Raw genomic sequence first — 20,392 nt, forward strand, 5'->3', positions numbered from 1 at the left:
TTCTCAGCAAGCATGCGAGGAGCCATAAAGCCGACCCCCTCGTCGAGAAGGTCCTGCTGTTCCATGCAAACGCCCAATATGCCTACGTGGCACACCAGGACGGGCGGCAGAATACGGTCTCCCTTCGGGATTTGGCTCCTGCAGGCTCCCCGGCGACCATCACTACCACCCACCACCCTACTCCATCTTCCCCCACCCCTGCCCACCTCCCTCACGAACCGACACCCGCAGCACCACCACCTTCGCCCATACCCCCCCCCATGCCGACTCAACATCTGGGTGAAGAAGAAAACAACATGCTCCCGGACGCTCAGGTCTCGACGCCGGCACCCACACCACAGCCAGGACTGAGGCGGTCACAGCGGAAGGTCATGGTCCCCGACAGACTTGACCTTTAAGACCACTTCACTCCCGCCGGACTTTTTTTTAAACAGGGGGCGAATGTGGTAAACCACGTTATTGTATTATATGCATGGTGCTGTATTGTACATGCCTGAGCTTGTCCAGGCTGGCTCTGCCTGTGGCTCCTCCCCCTTTATTGAATTATATGCATGGTGCTGTATTGGACAGGCCTGGGCTTGTCCAGGCTGGCCCTGTCTGTGGCTCCGCCCCTCAGGCTTCTGTATAAAAGTGACAAGTCTCTGGCTTGGACCCAGTTCGGGTCCAGAGGCTTGCTGTTTAGTGCATTAAAGCCTCAGTTACGTTTATCACTCGTCTATTATTGATGGTGTATCACAGGAGTATCCTGCATTAACCAGTGGGGCCTGGTTAGGACAATGGCCGGTGGTGGGCTTATACATATGACTCAATCCAAGCTTCCCAGTATAAGAAAGCAGCATCGAACAGATCTTAAGAGAGAAGCTCGGAGCTGCCCAGGCACAACCATCGCAAGAAGGGCCCAGAGAAAACATCAACATCGAGTGATCGAAGCCTGCCAGACCCCTTTACGAAGTGCGGGTTAAACCCAAAGCTCAGCTGTGAGTGAGTCATATTTTCTTGAGTAATAGAATTGCGAATAAAATGGTGTTAAACTGTGAACCTGCTTTGTCCTTTGTTCATCTCGTAAATAAAGACACCCGGGTAAAACTTTAAGTAAACTGGTCGAACGTATCTGAGGTTTTAACGGTACGACAGGGTGAGGGGAGGGGGTGTGAGGGGGGGGGGGTGGGCTGTGAGGAGGATGCAGAGAGCCTTCAGTGTGATTTGGATAAGTTGAGTGAGTGGGCAAATCAATGGCAGATGCAATATAATTTGGATAAATGCAAAGTTACACACTTTGGTAGCAAAAACAAGGCGGCAGACTATTATTTAATAGCAATAAATTAGGAAAGGAGAATGTGCAACAAGACCTGGGTGCCCTCATGCGCCAGTCGCTGAAGGTAAGCATGCAGGTGCAGCAGGCAGTAAAGAAGGCAACTGGTATGTTGGTCTTAATAGTGAGATGATTCAAGTACAGAACCAGGGATATCTTGCTGCAATTATACAGGGCCTTGGTGAGGTGACACCTGGAATAGTGTGTGCAGTTTTGGTCTCCTTATCTGAGGAAGGATGTTCTTGCTCTAAGGGAGTGCAGTGAAGGTTTACCAGATTGATTCCTGAGATGGCAGGACAGAGGTATCAGGAGAGATTCAATCGGTTAGGATTGTATTCACTGGAATTCAGAAGACTTGAGGGCGGATTTCATAGAAACTTACTAAATTCTAACAGGAGTACACAGGGTAGATCCAAGGAGGATGTTCCCGATGGGTGTCCAGAACCCGGGGTCAAAGTCTGAGGATAGGGGGTCGACCATTTCTTCACAAAGAGTCTGGTGAGCCTGTGGAATTTGTTCCCACAGGAAGTAGTTGAGGCCAAAACATTGTATGTTTTCAAGAAGCAGTTGGATATAGCACTTGGGGCGAAGGGCAGCAAAGTATATGGGGGGGGGGTTAAGGGAGGATTAGGCTACTGAGTTTGATGATCAGCTATGATCTTAAAGCTTGAAGGGCCAAATGGCTTTCTCCTGCTCCCGTTGTTGATGGGAGATTCAGCAATGATAAAGGCACTGAACATCAAGAGGAGATAGTTAAGATTCTCTCTTGCTTAATACTTCCGTGGTGTTATATTACTTGCCACTCCAGCACAAACCGTAGGTCTTGCTGCATACTGGCACAGACAGCTTTATTGTTTGAAGAGTCACAACTGAACACAGTGCAATCAGTAGCAAACAGCTGGCAAGGCCATCATTTGTTGCCCATCCCCAACTGCTCCTGAACTGATTGGCGTACTAGGTCAATTCAGAGGTCAACCACATTACTGTGGGTCTGGAGTCACAGACCATAATTATGACAGATTTCCTTCCCTGAAGGACATTGGTGAACCAGATAGGATTTTAAGATTAGCTTTCAAGTCCAGATCTGATTAGTTGAATTTATACTCTACCAGCTGCCATGGTGGAATTTGAAACCATGTCCCCAGAACGTTAGCCAGAGATCCTGAATTACTAGTTCAGTGATATTATCATTCCACCACTGTCTCCCTCAAAATCCAAAAGCATTCCACAGTTGATGATAACGATAGTTCTGTTTACATAATATTTTTATTCAAAAAATCTTTTACCTGATGGGCACGACATATTAGATCTAAATCATGTCGGTTGAGAAATTTGCTGACGACATCAGCGCCAAAGGTGAAAGACACACCACGATCATTCTCACCCCAACCTTGAACATCCTTGTCAGGATCTGACCACAGCAAGTCACAGAGCAAACCTGAAAAGATTACATCTGCATGTCAAAGAAGTAAAAGTGTGGAAGGACTCCTCCATGAGAGGTCAGCACATTGATGGGGAATTTCAGAAATTATATCAATGGCTGAATGCCAAGTGTCATAGAATTGTGCAGTCATTTGACTTTCCTCAGTCGCTTTCAAGTGATCCCAATTTTCGGGGGATATATTTTGTTGGGGAACGAAAATAAAAAAATAGCCATAGGTTAACACATAAAAAATGTAATACTCTGTAAATGAGTGTGCCATATCACTTCTAAACGCAAGCTTTAGTGGCCTGCCTTTCTCTCGGAATACAAAATAAATTCTGCTCCCTCTTCACACCCATTTCCCCACTCCAAAGGGACAGCATGCCATTTACTCTTTAGGCGCCCAAATAGAATAAGACATTGCTTGAATAGATAAGAGCTGTGAATGAAGTGTCCTCTACAGAATGGGAATTATCACCTTCTGGTCAATGCCTCTTCATTAACATAGGGAATTTTTTGAGTTTGAGGAAGAGATCGATATATTTCTAGATATTAATGCTGTCAAGGCATATGGGGATATAGGGAAATGGCATTGGTAGACCAATTAGTTGTGAGCTAGTTGAATAGTAATGCCGGCTGGAGGGGTTTAATAGCCTACTCCTGTTCCATGTTCTTGAAAAGCCGTGGTCAGCAAGAGGATGGGAGAAGAGTGGCACCATAACCTACCAAAGTAGCCCACAGGTACACTGCCTGGCCTGTTCCGACAAGATACTAAGAAAGCTGCAGAGTTTAGCCCTTTGTAGGTGAGAAGAGGACAAAAGTTCTCTTGCAGATTTATTAATACTGAAAAGAATCTGACTCATTGCTTCACAAACCTTGTCGCTATCTCAAAAGCTTTATTTCAAAATAGAGTTTATGGCTGAGGATGAACAAATGTTTGATTCATGTTATTATTTGGTAACTTGAAGGTTAAAAAAGGCATTCAGGCTTGGATCCACTTTGTGCATTCTTACTACCGATAATCCCGTGAAATTCCATCAACTGCAGGAGAACAAAAATAGTCTCTAACGTGTTTACTGTTCTCCTGTCACTGTATAATGTTAAGAAGTTTATTGATGTTTGAAAGCAGTGTTGCATATTGCCATGGTGCAAATGAGATTGTTTGGGAGGCCTATGCTTCTCAATGACCTCATGCCTTGAATGTATTCCTGCAGAGTAATCTAACCGTTGTATCGCCCTAAATGGGAAAATCCACATGTTCTGCAGAGAACAGACAGATTCACTGGCACCTCAGCTGTAAAAGATACTGCCTCATGCCCTTTTGCACAATTTCCAAAAAAGTCTCCTCTAGGCACATGACATGAGTGAATATTTTCCATAAATTGAAACTATAAGACGTGCACTATTTTATGAGTATTGCTGACTAGGCAGCAAACAAGGCATACAATGAGGGCCTCATTTTATATTATTGATACCTTTGGGAGATCATAAAAACATAGGACAAAATCAAAATCAAAACATTTTTTGTCAAGTCACCAGTCTTTTGAAGCAAATTAAATGGTGTTTGGATTAAGGATGAGCACAAACTGAATTGACCCCCTTACTCAGTTAGCTTTTCTGTTGTTCAATAGGAGAGTAATACCCATCTGCTACTTATCTTTCAGTGGACGCCTCCCCTCTTGTAGGCCACTGAACTCTTAACACAGAGGTAAAACAAGGTACAGTCACATGCATTTGCAATAGTGTTGTTTCTTGGGAGAATAACGCACCTGATGCTCTAATATACAAGTGTCCCATAAAAAGGCTACCCAAGAGTGTACACCTTAAATATATACAGTGAAACATGGTCCAATGGACACTTAAATTGACAGGCAGCTATAAAAGGCAAACACTACAGAGCAGTTCAAAATACTTTCCCGAAAAAAGCAGCACTCAAATACTGGACTGAGGAGGATTTAGGGAGCAGTTGGCTCGTCCCCACAACTGAGAAGGGGATCGCAGAAGACCCAGTGTCAAAGAATGGTGTAAGTCCCAAACATTACTGCAGTGATTACCCGCCCCCCCCACCCACGAGAGAGAGGGAGAGAGAGCGCATTAGCGTTAGATAATTGTTTGTAGCCTGGAAACAGCAGAGCCTCATCTTGACCAGTAAAGATGGCAGGAACTCTGGGAAAGCTTGTGATGTGCGTGGCCTGTAAGCTGTGGGAGGTTTTGGATCCACATAACAGCCAGGACACTCACATCTGCATGAATTGCCAGAGGGTAGCAGTCCTTGAATAACATGTGGCTGATTAGGAGGAGCGATTTTCTTCACTGTGCACCATACAAGAGGGAGAGAGGCTTCTGGAGTAGTCGTACCAGAGGTGGTCACTCCACATTGTTATAGGCAGGCAAGGAGGAGTGTAGGGATAGCAGGAGAGTTAGTGGTCATGTGCCAAAAGGAAAGGAAAGAGTCAGCAGGGACAGGAAACCCAGGACTCCTTGCAGTTGTCTAACAGGTATGAAATTTTAGATGCTTATGAAGTGAGCAACATGACTGAGCCAGGGGTAGATGACTCGAGGGAAAACCATAGCACTCTGATGCCCAAAGCTACTCTGGGAAAAGAGAGAGAGGCTGGCAGGCAGATTAGAAAGATGGTTGTAGGGGTGACTCAATAGTTCGAGCGATAGACAGTCTAGTTTTCAGCCAAGATCGTGAGTCTTGTATGGTCTGTTGTTTCCCGGGTGCAAGGATTCTGGTCATAACAGATCGGTTGGAAAAACCTCTGGAAAGGGAGGGTGAACAACCAGAGGTTGTGGCTCATTTCGGAAACAACATAGGGAGGGACACCTTGCAGGTGCAGTTTCAGGAGTAGGTTGAATTGCAGGACCTCCAGGGAAATAATCTCAGAAATACTACCTGTGCCATGAGCTTCACCATTTCAGTAAAGGCAGGTCAGGGAGGTAAATTCGTGGCTTGAGGGATGATGTAGGAGGGGTTTAGATTTTTGGGATATTGGAATCATTTTTGGTAAAGGAGAAAGCTGATCAGAAGAGATGCGCTTCACCTGAGCCGAATGGGACTAATCTTCTGGCTGAGGGAGTAAATAGTGGATATAACCTTGTATGGCAGAGGCTGTGGGTTGACTAATGGGCCTAGTTTTAGAAGTACCAGTGAGGGCAAAAAGAGAGAAGATGGGGAACAGGCAAAAGGAAGTGGGGGGGCTCAAATGTTAACCATGAACAAAGAAATGGTCTCTTCACAAAGGACAAGAAAGGGATAAAGGCAGGGTTAAATTGTATGTATATAAATGCACGGAGTATTGTGAACAAAATGGAGGACTGGGAACAGAAATTACTCGAGGGGGATAGGACATCGTAACATTTACAGAAATGTAGCTTAAGCCAGAACGGGACAGGATACTTAACATCCCAGGTTTATAAAATTTCTAGTAGAAACGGGGTGGGTAAATAGGGAGGAGGTGTAGCAGTCTTGGTGAAAAGTAGTATCATAGCCCTTGAACGAGATGCAGTCCCTGAATTAGAATGGCTGGAGGTGAGAAACAGGGAGGGAGCAGTTACCTTGTTGGGTATTTATTATAAACCTCGAAAGATTAGGAGGATGTAGAAGAGAGCATTTGTAGGCAGGTTACGGAAATCTGCAGGATAAGTAGGGTTGCGATAGTTGGGGATTTCAATTACCCAAAGATAAACTGGTGTGTGGGGGGCACGGAAGGGGAGATAATTCCTGCAGTGTGTGCAGAAGAACTTTCTGGAACAATACATTTCCAGTCCTACCAGGGAGGGAGCTGTGCTGGATCTGGTCCTAGGAAATGAGGCAGGGCAGATGGAGAACATCAGAGTGGGGGAGCAGATGATAAATAGTGATCACAGCAGAAACTCAAGCGGGAGAATCCAGCTAAGAAGGTTGTGCAGTGCTGGTCCGAGGTGACAGAAGAGCTCTTACATGACTGCTTAGAGACAGTGGACTGGTCCATATTTAAGAACTCAGCGACCAACTTAAATGAGTATGCCACCACCATCACAGACTTCATCAGCAAATGTGTGGACGACTGCATGCCAAAGAAAGCAGTAAGTACGTTCCGCAACCGGAAACCATGGCTCAATCGTGAGATTGACTCCCTACTGAAGGACAGATCTGAGGCGTTCAAGACAGACGACCCTGACCTATACAAGAAATCCAGGTACGACCTCCGCAAAGCCATCTGAGATGCCAAGAGAGAATATCAAACCAAGCTAGAGTCACAGGCAGACTCTCGGCAGTTGTGGCAAGGACTAAACAACATAACGGGCTACAAAGCGAAGCCGAACAGTATCTCTGGCAGTAGCGCACCCCTCCCCGATGAACTCAATGCATTCTATGCTCGGTTCGAGCAGGTAACCAACAATCCGCTGTCGAGTGCCCCAGCAGCCCATAATTCACCCATACCCACCATCACAGCTTCTGAAGTCAGATCGGCCTTCCTGAAAGTGAACCCGTGGAAGGCGACGGACCCGGACGGGATCCCTGGTCATGCACTCAGAGCCTGTGTGGACCAGCTGGCAGAGGTATTCGCGGACATCTTTAACCTGTCCCTACTCCACTCCGAGGTCCCCACCTGCTTCAAGACGACCACCATCATACCGGTGTACCAAAGAAGAACCAGGCAACGTGCCTCAATGACTACCGTCCAGTGGCCCTGACTTCAGTCGTAATGAAGTGCTTCGAGAGGTTGAAGCGCACCATCTTCATACTCCCAGAACGCCTTGATCCACTGCAATTCGCATACCTCTACAACCGGTCCACATCAGACGCCATTTCCCTGGCCCTACACTCATCCCTAGAGCATCTCGAAAACAAGGACTCCTACATCAGACTCCTATTTATTGACTACAGCTCCGCCTTCAACACCATAATCCCAGCCAAGCTCATATCAAAGCTCCAAAACCTAGGACTTGGCTCCCCACTCTGCAACTGGATCCTTGATTTTCTGACCAACAGACCACAATCAGTAAGAATGAACAACAGCACTTCCTCCACAATAGTCCTCAACACCGGGGCCCCGCAAGGCTGCATACTTAGCCCTCTACACACACGACTGCGTGGCAAAACTTGGTTCCAACTCCATCTACAAGGTTGCTGACGATACGGCCATAGTGGGCCGGATCTCGAATAACGACGAGTCAGAATACAGGTGGGATATAGAGAACCTAGTGGAGTGGTGTAGCGACAACAATCTCTCCCTCAATGCCAGCAAAACTAAAGAGCTGGTCATTGACTTCAGGAAGCAAAGTACTGTACACACCCCTGTCAGCATCAATGGGACCGAGGTGCACATCTCGAAAAATCTGTCCTGGTCCACCCACGTCGACGCTACCACCAAGAAAGCACAACAGCGCCTATATTTCCTCAGGAAACTAAGGAAATTCGGCATGGCCACATTAACCCTTACCAACTTTTACAGATGCACCATAGAAAGCATCCTATCGGGCTGCATCACAGCCTGGTATGGCAACTGCTCGGCCCAGGACCGCAAGAAACTTCAGAGAGTCGTGAATACCGCCCAGTCCATCACACGAACCTGCCTCGAATCCATTGACTCCATCTACACCTCCCGCTGCCTGGGGAAAGCGGGCAGCATAATCAAAGATCCCTCCCACCTGGCTTACTCACTCTCCAACTTCTTCCATCGGGCAGGAGACAGAAGTCTGAGACCATGCACGAACAGACTCAAAAACAGCTTCTTCCCCACTATCACCAGACTCCTAAATGACCCTCTTTTGGACTGACCTCATTAACACTACACCCTGTATGCTTCATCCGATGCCAGTGCTTATGTAGTTACATTGTATACCTTGTGTTGCCCTATTATGTATTTTCTTTTATTCCCTTTTCTTCCCATGTACTTAATGATCTGTTGAGCTGCTCGCAGAAAAATACTTTTCACTGTACCTCGGTACACGTGACAATAAACAAATCCAATCCAATAATATAAGGTTCAATATTAAGTTGGAAAAGGATAACAATCAGTCACAGATGAAGGGCACATTTTAGGGGTCAAGCTGAACTGGAGCAGGCTTGGTGAATAAAACAGTGGATGAAAAATGGGAGACTTTCAAAGGAGGGATGAATAGGGTGCAAGCTAGGAACATACCCATGAGAAATAAAGACGGGGTATCCAAAGCTAGAGTACCCTGGATGACTACGGTTATTGAGGAGAAAATAAGGAAGAATAAAAGAGGGATATGATACATGCCAGAATAATAATAGGAATAGAAATCAGGTAGAGTAGTTCAAATGCAAGAGAAAAGCAAGTCTGAAATAAGGAACACCAAGAGGAAGCAAGAGTTAAGGATGGCAGGCTGCGCTAAAACAAATAGTAAAATGTTCTTCAAACATATTAATAGTAAAATATTAGTGAAGGATAGAATGGAGCCCCATAAGGGACAACCGGAGTAAGCTGCTCACTGAAGCGGAGTGTATGGCAGTGGTACTAATGAGTACTTTGCTTTGGTCTTTACCAAATTAGAAGATGGTAACAATGACTCCGTTGAAAATGTGGGTGTTGAGTAACTCAGCAAGTAAATGATAGATGAAGAAAAGGTGCTAAAATGTCTGGCAGCACTCCAGGAAGGTAAGTCACCAGACCCGGATGGGATGCATCCTAGATTCTGGGAAGATGTAAGGGAGCAAATTGCAGAGCCGTTGACAGATATTTTCCAGTCCTCTCGGAACACTGGATTAGTCCCGGGTGATTGGAGGATTAGAAATGTGACACTTTTGTTTAAGGGGCGAAAGGTAACCCAGGAATTACAGACCTGTCAGCTTGGTATCAATAGTGGGAAAACCGATGGAGACCACAATACAGGATAAGATAAAATATACACTTACAGAAAAAAATAAGTTAATACTAGAGCATCAACATGGCTTTGTCAAGGCCAGGTCATATCTGACAAATTTAATTGAGTTCTTTGACGAAGTGACACAGACAGTGGAAGAGGGTAGTGTTCTGGATGTTTATATTTGGTCTTTCAAAAAGTATTTGATAGGTAAACAGAGTGTAAGCATAGATGGTCATTTCTCAGACTGAAGACGAGTTGGAAGTGGTGTATCCAGGGCTCAGTGTTGGGACCCTATCTTTTTCTGATTTATATAAATGATTTAGAAGTGGGTGTTGAGGGCAAAATCTCTAAATTTGCAGATGATACTAAGCTAGGGAGAACAGTGAGTTGTGAGGATGACAGAGTGACTTCAGAGGGACATTGACAAGTTGGCCAAATGGGCAGACACCTGGCAGATGAATTTCAATTCAGAGAAATTAGAGATAATGCATTTTGGAAGAAGAAACATGGGAGACGATTCAGGTCCAATGGTGCAACTTTGTGAGGGGAATACAGAAGCAGAGGGACCTCGGGGTTCAAGTGCATAATTTGTTGAAGGTGGCCAGGCAAGTTGAAACAGTTAAGAAGGTTTATAGGATCCTTGGATTTATAAATAGAGGCATAGAGTATAAAAGCAAGGAAGTGATGCGACACCTCTACAAATCATCAGTTGGACCAGATTTGGAGTTTGTGTTCAGTTCTGGGCACCTTATTTAAGGAAGGATGTTAAAGCCCTAGACCGTGCAGAGGATATTTACTAGAATGATACCAGAAATTAGGAATATTAGATGCCAAGAAAGAATTGGAGAATTTGGGCTTTTTCTCCTTCGGGTAGAGTAGATTAAGATGTAAGCTTATTGTGGTGTTCAAAATCATGAACATTTTGACAGGGTAAAGAAGGATATTCTGTTTCAACTAGTTGGTAAGTCAGTGACTAGGGGGTTAACAAGAGAGCCAGGAGAGGAGGAGAAGCCTCTTTACACAGTTGATGGGATTTGGAATGCACTGCCTGGTGGAGGCGGATTCCATAGGAGGTTAAAGAGAGCTGGATATATATTTGAAATTTAGAGGGCTACATAGAGAAGGCTGGGGAATGGGACTAGCTAGGTCACTCTTTCGGGAGCCAGTGTAAACACGATGGGCTGAATGGCTTCCTTCTGCACTGTAAATTCTATGATACAATTAAACAAATCTTGTGTATTTTACACCATAATGCTTTGGACAGGGGTCCGTGTAATGTTTTTCATGAGCTGTGTCACCAGTTCCCAATCACAAGGGCCAGACTGCAATAACGTTTTCCCTAATGACCTTGAATTTCAGGAAAGATTTCACAAAATGAATTTCAGGAATGATTTCACAAAATGGTTACTAACCCTAAGCGCAATGGTTTATCAATGGCTCAACCTCCACCCTCAAATTCATTGAAACATTATTTGCAGTAATGGCAGCTTTCAAAGTTGTATTGCTGGTATACCATGATGGTACAACGTGGGTTTGAGTGAGGAAAATTAAGACTGCATGTTCTCTTGTGTTGGAATGGAGTGCAAAATGGAGACTTAACTGGAGCAGGTGGGGGGTGGGGGGGGGGGGGGGGGGGGGGGAGTAGAGGGGAAACATATTTAAAAAATGAGGGGCCAATATATTTGTAAAAACTGAGACATTTTATTATATGAAATGTAAGGCATCCGGAAGGTCTAGAAGGTTGAGAACAAATAAAGCCCATGAAGAATATAAAGAAAGTAGGAAGGAACTTAAACAAGGAGTTAGGAGGGCTAAAAGTAGTCATGCAAGGTCTTTGGCAAACAGAATTAAGGAGAATCCCTAGGCATTTTATACGTATATAAGAGCAAGAGGATAGCGAGGGAAAGGGTTGGTCTACTCAAGGACAGAGGAGGGAGTCTATGTGTGGAACCAGAGGAAATGGACCAGGTGCTAAATTAGTACTTCATATTCACCAAAGAGAAGGACTTGGTGGATGAGGAGTCTAGGGAAGGGTGTGTAGATATTCTGGGTCATGTTGATATCAAAAAGGTGACATTGGGTATCTTGAAAAGCAGTACAATAGATGCGTCCCCAGGGCCTGATCGGATCTACCCCAGAATATTGAGAGAGGCAAGGGAGGAAATTGCTGGGGCCTTGACAGAAATCCTCATTGGTTAAAGGTGAGGTCCCGGAGGACTGGAAAATAGCCAATGTTGTTCCTTTGTTTAAGAAAGGTAGCAGGGATAATCTATGCAATTATAGGCTGATGAGCCTTAGGTCAGTGGTAGGGAAATTATTGAAAAGATTTTTAGGGACAGGATTTGGAAACAAATGGACTAATTAGCAATAGGCAGCATGCTCATGTGAAGGGGAAGTTGTGCCTGATTAACATGATTGAGTTTTTTGAGGAAGTGACGAAGATGATTGAAGAAGGGCAGTGGATTTTATTTATATGGACTTCAGTAAAGCCTTTGACAAGGGCCCTCATGGCATACTGGTACAAAAGGCGAAGTCCGGTGGCACAGTGGTTAGCATTGCTGCCTCATGGCACAGAGGACTCGGGTTAGCCTCTGACCCCGGGTCACTGCCCGTATGGAGTTTGCACATCCTCTGCGTGGGTCTCACCCCCACAACCCAAAGATGTGCAGGTTAGGGGGATTGGCCATGCTAAATTGCCCCTTAATTGGAAACATTAAAAAAAGAAGAAAAACAAAAGGTGACATCACACAGGATCAGAGGTGAGCTAGCAAGATGGATACAGAACTGGTTCGATCATGGAAGACAGAGGGTAGCTGTGGCAGGATGCTTTTCTGAATGGAAGGCTGCGATTAGTGGTGTTCTGCAGGGATCAGTGCTGGGAACCTTGTTGTTCTTGGTATGTATAAATGATTTGGAGGAAAATGAAGCTGGTCTGATTAGTAAGTTTGTGGACGACACAAAGATTGGTTGAGCTGCAGATAGTGCAGAGGATTGTCAGAGGATACAGCAGGATACAGATCGGTCGGAAACTTGGGCAGAGAAATGGCAGATGGAGTTTAATCTGGGCAAATGTGAATTGATGCTTTTTGGAAGGTTCAATATAGATGGGAATTATACAGTAAATGGCAGAACCCTTACTTTAGGAGTATTGACAGGCAGGGAGATCTGGGTGTACAGGTCCACAGATCACTGAAAGTGGCAACGCGGGTGGATAAGGCAGTCAAGAAAGCATACGGCATGCTTACCTTCATCGGTTGGGGCATTGGATATATAAAAATAGGCAAGTCATGCTGAAGCTGTACAGAACCTTAGTTAGGTCACATTTTGAATATTGCATACAATTTTGGTCACCATACTACCCAGAAGGATGTGGATGCTTTGGAGAGGGTACAGGAGAGGTTTACCAGGATGTTGCCTGGTCTTGAGGTATTACCTATGAGGAGAATATGTTGGATAAACCTGGACTGTTTTCACTGGAATGATGGAGGCTGAGGGGTGACTTGGAGGTTTACAAAATTATGGGTGAATAGTCAGAAGCTTTTTCCCAGGGTGGAAAAGTCAATTACTAGGGGGGTGTAGTTTTAAGGTGCGAAGGGGAAAGTTTAAAAAAAAATGTGCAGGCAAATGTTTTTACACAGAGGGTGGCAAGTGCCTGGAACACGCTGCCGGGGAGGTGGTGATACGATAGTGGAGTTTAATAGACAACATGATGAATACATGAATAGGATGGGAATAGAGGGATGCGGACCCCAAAAGTGCAGAAAGGTCTTAATTTAGACAGGCATCATGATCGGTGCAGGCTTAGACGGCCGAAGGACCTGTTCTTTGTTGTCTTAGTTTACACTTTGATTATACAAAGAATGAAAAAGGCTATTCAATCAGAGGCGAAACATCATTGCCAAGTGAGGGTGTTTGTGCTAATTAACTTTGAAGATAATGACTGTTGAATCACTTTTATAGTGCTCCGATAATCATATTTTTCATTTTATTTATTATCACCTCAAACTTAGTCAAATTGCTCGCAAGTACTGGATTGTGTTTCATTTTTAAGGACACTACTGTTACAATGCAAGTAAGAATATTTGCTTTTGCATCATGCAAGTCATGCAGCAATTTGCTTTCTCTGGTGCTGAGTGAAGACAAAGTACCCAGGTATCTTGAGCGATAAGCACTCATCCCTCATAGTACAAAGTTTAAGCTGTCATTTGAACATAAATAATTGTTACTGATATCAGTCTACCACATTCACATGCAATGCTCAATCCGTGGCAAAGTGACTGTCAAAACACAAACTGAAATATTCAAAACAACAAACTCCTAAAGGCTGCACTGAGATTTTTCTGTGACAGGCTTTACCTGTGTCAGGAACATCTGTTGGTCTCATGATTCTGCGAATCTGTTCCATTGACTGCAAATCTGGTGACAATCCTACAGAAAGGAAAACAGCAAATTAGTAATGCTCCTTATAGAAATAGCAGATATTTGTTGGCCATTCACTGCATTGAATGTATGATTCAGCAATGACATCTGATCAAACTAGTATCTCCATATCTCAACTGTGGAATTCTCTTTTTCTCTTCCTCCTACAATATATAGACTTTTGAAACAGGCTTTGCATCACTTAATCAGTACCTTTTTTATTTGTCTACTCTGTTTAATGTTAGTGCTTCTTCCACTAGTTCTTCACTTAAAGTCTGTCAATGTTAATAGAAAAGGGACAGTTACAATAAAGGTTTTGATGTGCTATTTCTACAATGATGGACAGTGATTAACAGTGATTAATCCTGTTGCCCAACACCAGTCAGTACAATAAAAGTCAACCTGCACTTTAATTATTTAATCAACTTAATGAATTAACTACAATCATGCCATAATGTGGATGGAAGCAAAGCTTTCAGATGGCAGACATTTTTGTTTAGAGAATAATCTGAAAAGAAGAGCTCCATTCCTTTGGAGATGTTAATTTATTTTGCAAATATTTCACTTTGAACCTCACTTGCTACGCAGGATAATGACAAGTTAATTATTTGTAATTTAATTTGTAAAGTACAACATACTAAAGATGAAAATATGTTTGTACTATTCATGCTTTATAGGGGTGCACAGGGCACAATTAGAACCTCTAGCAATTCCTGTGCATTCGAAGACTATTAACTGCACAATGCGGAAAGATATTAGATAATGCAACATTAAGATAATGTCCAATATCAAATATTACCATATAGAATCATTAAATGGTTACAGCCCAGGAGGAGGCCAGGGAGTTCACCTAATCGGTGTCGGCTGTCCACAAGAGCATCTCATCTAGCTCCACTCCACTACCCCGAGCCGTGCAAATCTGTTGTCTTCAGGTGCTGATCCAATTTTATTATTTTAAAGCCATTTTGAATCTGACTCCACCAAACTGTGAAATTATCTTTTCGCTTCCTCCTACAATAGATAGATTTTTGAAACACGCTTTGCATCACCTAATCAGAACCTTTTTTATTTGCCCACTCGGTGGTGGCATGGTACCACAGTGGTTAGCACTGTTGCTTCACAGCGCCAAGGACCTGGGTTCGATTCCCGGTTTGGGACACTGTCTGTGCGGAGTCTGCATGTTCTCCACGTGTCTTTGTGAGTTTCCTCCGGTTTGCTCCGGTTTCCTCCCACAAGTCCCGAAAGGCGTGCTTGTTAGGTGAATTGGACATTCTGAATTCTCCCTCGGTGTACCCGAAAAGGCGCCGGAATGTGGCAACTAGGGGATTTTCACAGTAACTTAATTGCAGTGTCACTAATAAAGATCATTATTAACTCTCAGTTGGTGCCTTCCAGGCCTAACCACTTGCCATAACCATAACCTAACCATATTTTTCAGGCCTCTGTTGGCTCTCTTGCCAACCACCTTAAATTGCTGCCTTCTAGTTATTGACCTTTCAGCCTAAGTGAACTGTTTCTCTCTATCTGTCCAGATCCTTCACGTTTGAAAACTTTTTTTTTCTCCAGAGATTAACCCGAGCTTCCTCAACCTATCCACATAACTGAAGCTCTTCATCCCTGGAACCATTCTAGTAAATCTTTTCCACACTCTTCACATCCTTCAAGTGCAGTGCCCAAAACAGGACACAATACTCCAGTTGAGGCTGAACCAGTGTTTTATATAGGTTCATCATAACTTCTATGCCACTATTTATAAAGTACTTAACCACTTTCAAAATCTCTCCTGCCACCTCAGCAATTTGTTTATATATCCCAGGTCCCTCTGTTCCTGCACCCATTTTGGAATTATACTCTTTTTAGCAATGCCGCTTTCCTTCTCTGCATTAAATTTCAATTGCCACATGTATGCCCATTTCACCATCCTATATCCTCTTGAGGTAATGGAAACCGTTATAGTTCACAATATTTCAAAGCTTTGTGTAATCGACAAATTTTAAAGTGTACCAATCCCTGGGGAATCCAAATATACCTTCCTCTAGTCTAAAAGACAACTATTCACCTGTTTCCTGTTCCAGACAACTTCATGCCCATGCCATCACAGTCCTTTTTATTCTCCAGCCTTAACCTTTACTGATAAGCTTGTTATGTGGCTTGTTTAAAATCAAACTCTTCTTGGAAGTCCATGTGCACTATATCATTACCCTCATGAACCCTCTCTGTAACCTCATCAAAATACTCAAGTTAAACAAGATTTGCCTTTAATTAAGGAACACGGATTTCCTTCCCTAAAGGACATAGCAAACCAGTGGGTTTTTAGGACAATGAACAATGGTTTCATGGTCGTCATTAGCCTTTTAATTGCAGATTTTCATTGAATTCAAATTTCACCATCTGCTGTGGTCCCCAGAGTATTACCCTGGGTTTCTGTTACTAGTCCAGTGATTTGTGTGCCGGCATTCCTGAATTAATTCGCACTTATTCACACAGAGGAAGAAGGAGGCCTATGTGAAGATGAGGAGTGAAGTTTCAGTTGGGGCGCTTGATAGATACAAGGTAGCGAGGAAGGATCTAAAGAGAGAGCTAAGACGAGCAAGGAGGGGACATGAGAAGTATTTGGCAGGTAGGATCAAGGAAAACCCAGAAGCTTTCTATAGGTATGTCAGGAATAAAAGAATGACTAGGGTAAGAGTAGGGCCAGTCAAGGACAGGGATGGGAAGTTGTGTGTGGAGTCTGAAGAGATAGGCGAGATACTAAATGAATATTTTTCGTCAGTATTCACTTAGGAAAAAGATAATGTTGTGGAGGAGAATGCTGAGACCCAGGCTATTAGAATAGATGGCATTGAGGTACGTAGGGAAGAGGTGTTGGCAATTCTGGACAGGCTGAAAATAGATAAGTACCTGGGGCCTGATGGGATTTATCCTAGGATTCTCTGGGAAGCCAGGGAAGAGATTGCTGGGCCTTTGGCTTTGATTTTTATGTCATCATTGGCTACAGGAATAGTGCCAGAGGACTGGAGGATAGCAAATGTGGTCCCTTTGTTCAAGAAGGGGAGTAGAGACAACCCCGGCAACTATAGACTGGTGAGCCTCACGTCTGTTGTGGGTTAATTCTTGGAGGGGATTATAAGAGACAAGATTTATAATCATCTAGATAGGAATAATATGATTAGGGATAGTCAGCATGGCTTTGTGAAGGGTAGGTCATGCCTCACAAACCTTATCGAGTTCTTTGAGAAGGTGACTGAACAGGTAGACGAGGGTAGAACAGTTGATGTGGTGGAAATGGATTTCAGTAAAGCGTTTGATAAGGCTCCCCACGGTAGGCTATTGCAGAAAATACGGAGGCTGGGGATTGAGGGTGATTTAGAGATGTGGATCAGAAATTGGCTAGCTGAAAGAAGACAGAGGGTGGTGGTTGATGGGAAATGTTCAGAATGGAGTTCAGTTACAAGTGGCGTACCACAAGGATCTGTTCTGGGGCTGTTGCTGTTTGTCATTGTCGCCAGTGCGGAAGGATGTAGCAGGTTACAGAGGGACATAGATAAGCTGCAGAGCTGGGCTGAGAGGTGGCAAATGGAGTTTAATGTAGAGAAGTGTGAGGTGATTCACTTTGGAAGGAATAACAGGAATGTGGAATATTTGGCTAATGGTAAAGTTCTTGGAAGTGTGGATGAGCAGAGGGATCTAGGTGTCCATGTACATAGATCCCTGAAAGTTGCCACCCAGGTTGATGGGGTTGTGAAGACGGCCTATGGAGTGTTGGCCTTTATTGGTAGAGGGATTGAGTTCCGGAGTCATGAGGTCATGTTGCAGCTGTACAAAACTCTGGTACGGCCGCATTTGGAGTATTGCGTACAGTTCTGGTCACCGCATTATAGGAAGGACGTGGAAGCTTTGGAGCGGGTGCAGAGGAGACTTACCAGGATGTTGCCTGGTATGGAGGGAAAATCTTATGAGGAAAGGCTGATGGACTTGAGGTTGTTTTCGTTGGAGAGAAGAAGGTTAAGAGGAGACTTAATAGAGGCATACAAAACGATCAGGGGGTTAGATAGGGTGGACAGTGAGAGCCTTCTCCTGCGGATGGAAATGGCTAGCACGAGGGGACATAGCTTTAAACTGAGGGGTAATAGATATAGGACAGAGGTCAGAGGTAGGTTCTTTACGCAAAGAGTGGTGAGGCCGTGGAATGCCCTACCTGCAACAGTAGTGAACTCGCCAACATTGAGGGCATTTAAAAGTTTATTGGATAAGCATATGGATGATAATGGCATGGTGTAGGTTAGATGGCTTTTGTTTTTTGACTTCCCATGTCGGTACAACATTGTGGGCCGAAGGGCCTGTACTGCGCTGTATTGTTCTATGTTATCCAAATGACTTTTCACTTTGCCCCAGATTATCATTCTCACTGCCAAGGTTAAACTGACTTGCCTGTAGTTCCTGGGTTTATCCATACGTGCTCTTTTAAACTAGGGTGTAATAGCATAATTCCTCAGTCCTCTGGCACAACTTGAAGTAGGATTGGAAGTTTATGGTCAGCACCTCTGCAATATCCACCCTTACTTCCCTTTCGTGGGTGCAACACATCAAATCCTGGTGACTTTAATTGCAACCAACCTTCCTAGAACCGTTTACCATAGAATTTACAGCGCAGGAGGAGGCCATTCGGCCCATCGAGTCTGTACCGGCCCTTACAAAGAGCACCCTACTCAAGCCCACGTATCTACCCTATCCTCGTAACCCAGGAACCCCCACATAACCTTTTTTGGACACAAAGGGCAATTTTGCATGGCCAATCCACCTAACCCGCACATCTTTGGACTGTGGGAGGAAACCGGAGCACCCGGAGAAAGCCCATGCAGACACGGGAGAACATGCAGACTCCGCACAGACAGTGACCCAGCCGGAAATCGAACCTGGGACCCTGGAGCTGTGAAGCAATTGTGCTAATCACTATGCTACCGTGCTGCCCATAATCTTCTTTCCCAATTGTTATCCAAAACAATATTTCAACAACCTCCTTGGCACCACTGTGCTTCAGTGGTGGAGAGGATGGATCTTGAAGGTGGTGGATGGGGTGCCAATCAACAGGCTGCTCTGTCCTGCATAGTGTCAAACCTCTTGAGTGTTGTTGGAGCTGCACTCATCCAGGCAAGTGGAGAGTATTCCATCACACCTCTGACTTGTGCTTTATCGATGGTGGACAGACTTTGGGGAGTCAGGAACTGAGGGGGCTGCTGTAAGTGGTCGACAGCAGAAAGATTTGCTTGCCCACGCTTGATCTGATGCCATGAGACTTCATAAAGTCCAGAGTTGATGCTGAGGACTCCCAGGGAAATTCCCTTCTGACTATATATCACTGTGCCACTATCTCTCGTGGGTCTGTCTTGCTGGTGGGATGATGATGGTATGTCTGGTACACAGTCACTATGTCATACAAACAATGTCAGGCTGTAGCTTGACTAGTCTGAGACAGCTCTCCCAATTTTGGCACAAGTCCCCAGAAGTTAGCACGGTCGCCTTTGCAGGGTCGACGAAGCTGGGTCTGTGTTGTAGTTTCTGGTGCCTAGGTTGATGCCGGATGGTCCATCCAGTTTCATTACTTTTAGACTATTCAGCAGTTTGAGTGGCTTTTGAGGCCACTTCAAAGGCCCTTTAAGAATCAATCACATTGTTGTGGATCTGGAGTCACATGTAGGCCAAACCTGAAGGATGGCCGATTTCCTTCACTAGTGGACCATAGAACATAGAACAATACAGCGCAGTACAGGCCCTTCGGCCCAAGATGTTGCACCGAAACAAAAGCCATCTAACCTACACTATGCCATTATCTTCCATATGTTTATCCAATAAACTTTTAAATGCCCTCAATGTTGGCGAGTTCACTACTGTAGCAGGTAGGGCATTCCACGGCCTCACTACTCTTTGCGTAAAGAACCTACCTCTGACCTCTGTCCTATATCTATTACCCCTCAGTTTAAAGTTATGTCCCCTCGTGCCAGCCATATCCATCCGCGGGAGAAGGCTCTCACTGTCCACCCTATCCAACCCCCTGATCATTTTGTATGCCTCTATTAAGTCTCCTCTTAACCTTCTTCTCTCCAACGAAAACAACCTCAAGTCCGTCAGCCTTTCCTCAAAGATTTTCCCTCCATACCAGGCAACATCCTGGTAAATCTCCTCTGCACCCGCTCCAAAGCCTCCACGTCCTTCCTATAATGCGGTGACCAGAACTGTACGCAATACTCCAAATGCGGCCGGACCAGAGTTCTGTACAGCTGCAACATGACCTCCCGACTCCGGAACTCAATCCCTCTACCAATAAAGGCCAACACTCCATAGGCCTTCTTCACAACCCTATCAACCTGGGTGGCAACTTTCAGGGATCTATGTACATGGACACCTAGATCCCTCTG

At 44.5% G+C, this 20,392-nt stretch overlaps 1 protein-coding gene across 2 annotated transcripts in view; it reads right to left on the reverse strand.

Annotated features, from left to right (window-relative positions):
• The window catches only part of ppp1cb (protein phosphatase 1, catalytic subunit, beta isozyme), a 222,382-nt gene that overhangs the window by 20,629 nt on the left and 181,361 nt on the right, over nucleotides 1-20,392 (reverse strand). For both annotated transcript variants that reach the window (XM_072500131.1, XM_072500130.1), the window contains exons 5-6: nucleotides 13,914-13,985; nucleotides 2,599-2,750 (exon numbers count right to left, since the gene is read on the reverse strand). In XM_072500131.1, the coding sequence (XP_072356232.1) occupies nucleotides 2,599-2,750; nucleotides 13,914-13,985 (224 nt within the window). The remainder of the gene's footprint in view (nucleotides 1-2,598; nucleotides 2,751-13,913; nucleotides 13,986-20,392) is intronic.

Source organism: Scyliorhinus torazame, chromosome 4 (assembly GCF_047496885.1).
Source record: "Scyliorhinus torazame isolate Kashiwa2021f chromosome 4, sScyTor2.1, whole genome shotgun sequence".
NCBI classification, from domain to species: domain Eukaryota; kingdom Metazoa; phylum Chordata; class Chondrichthyes; order Carcharhiniformes; family Scyliorhinidae; genus Scyliorhinus; species Scyliorhinus torazame.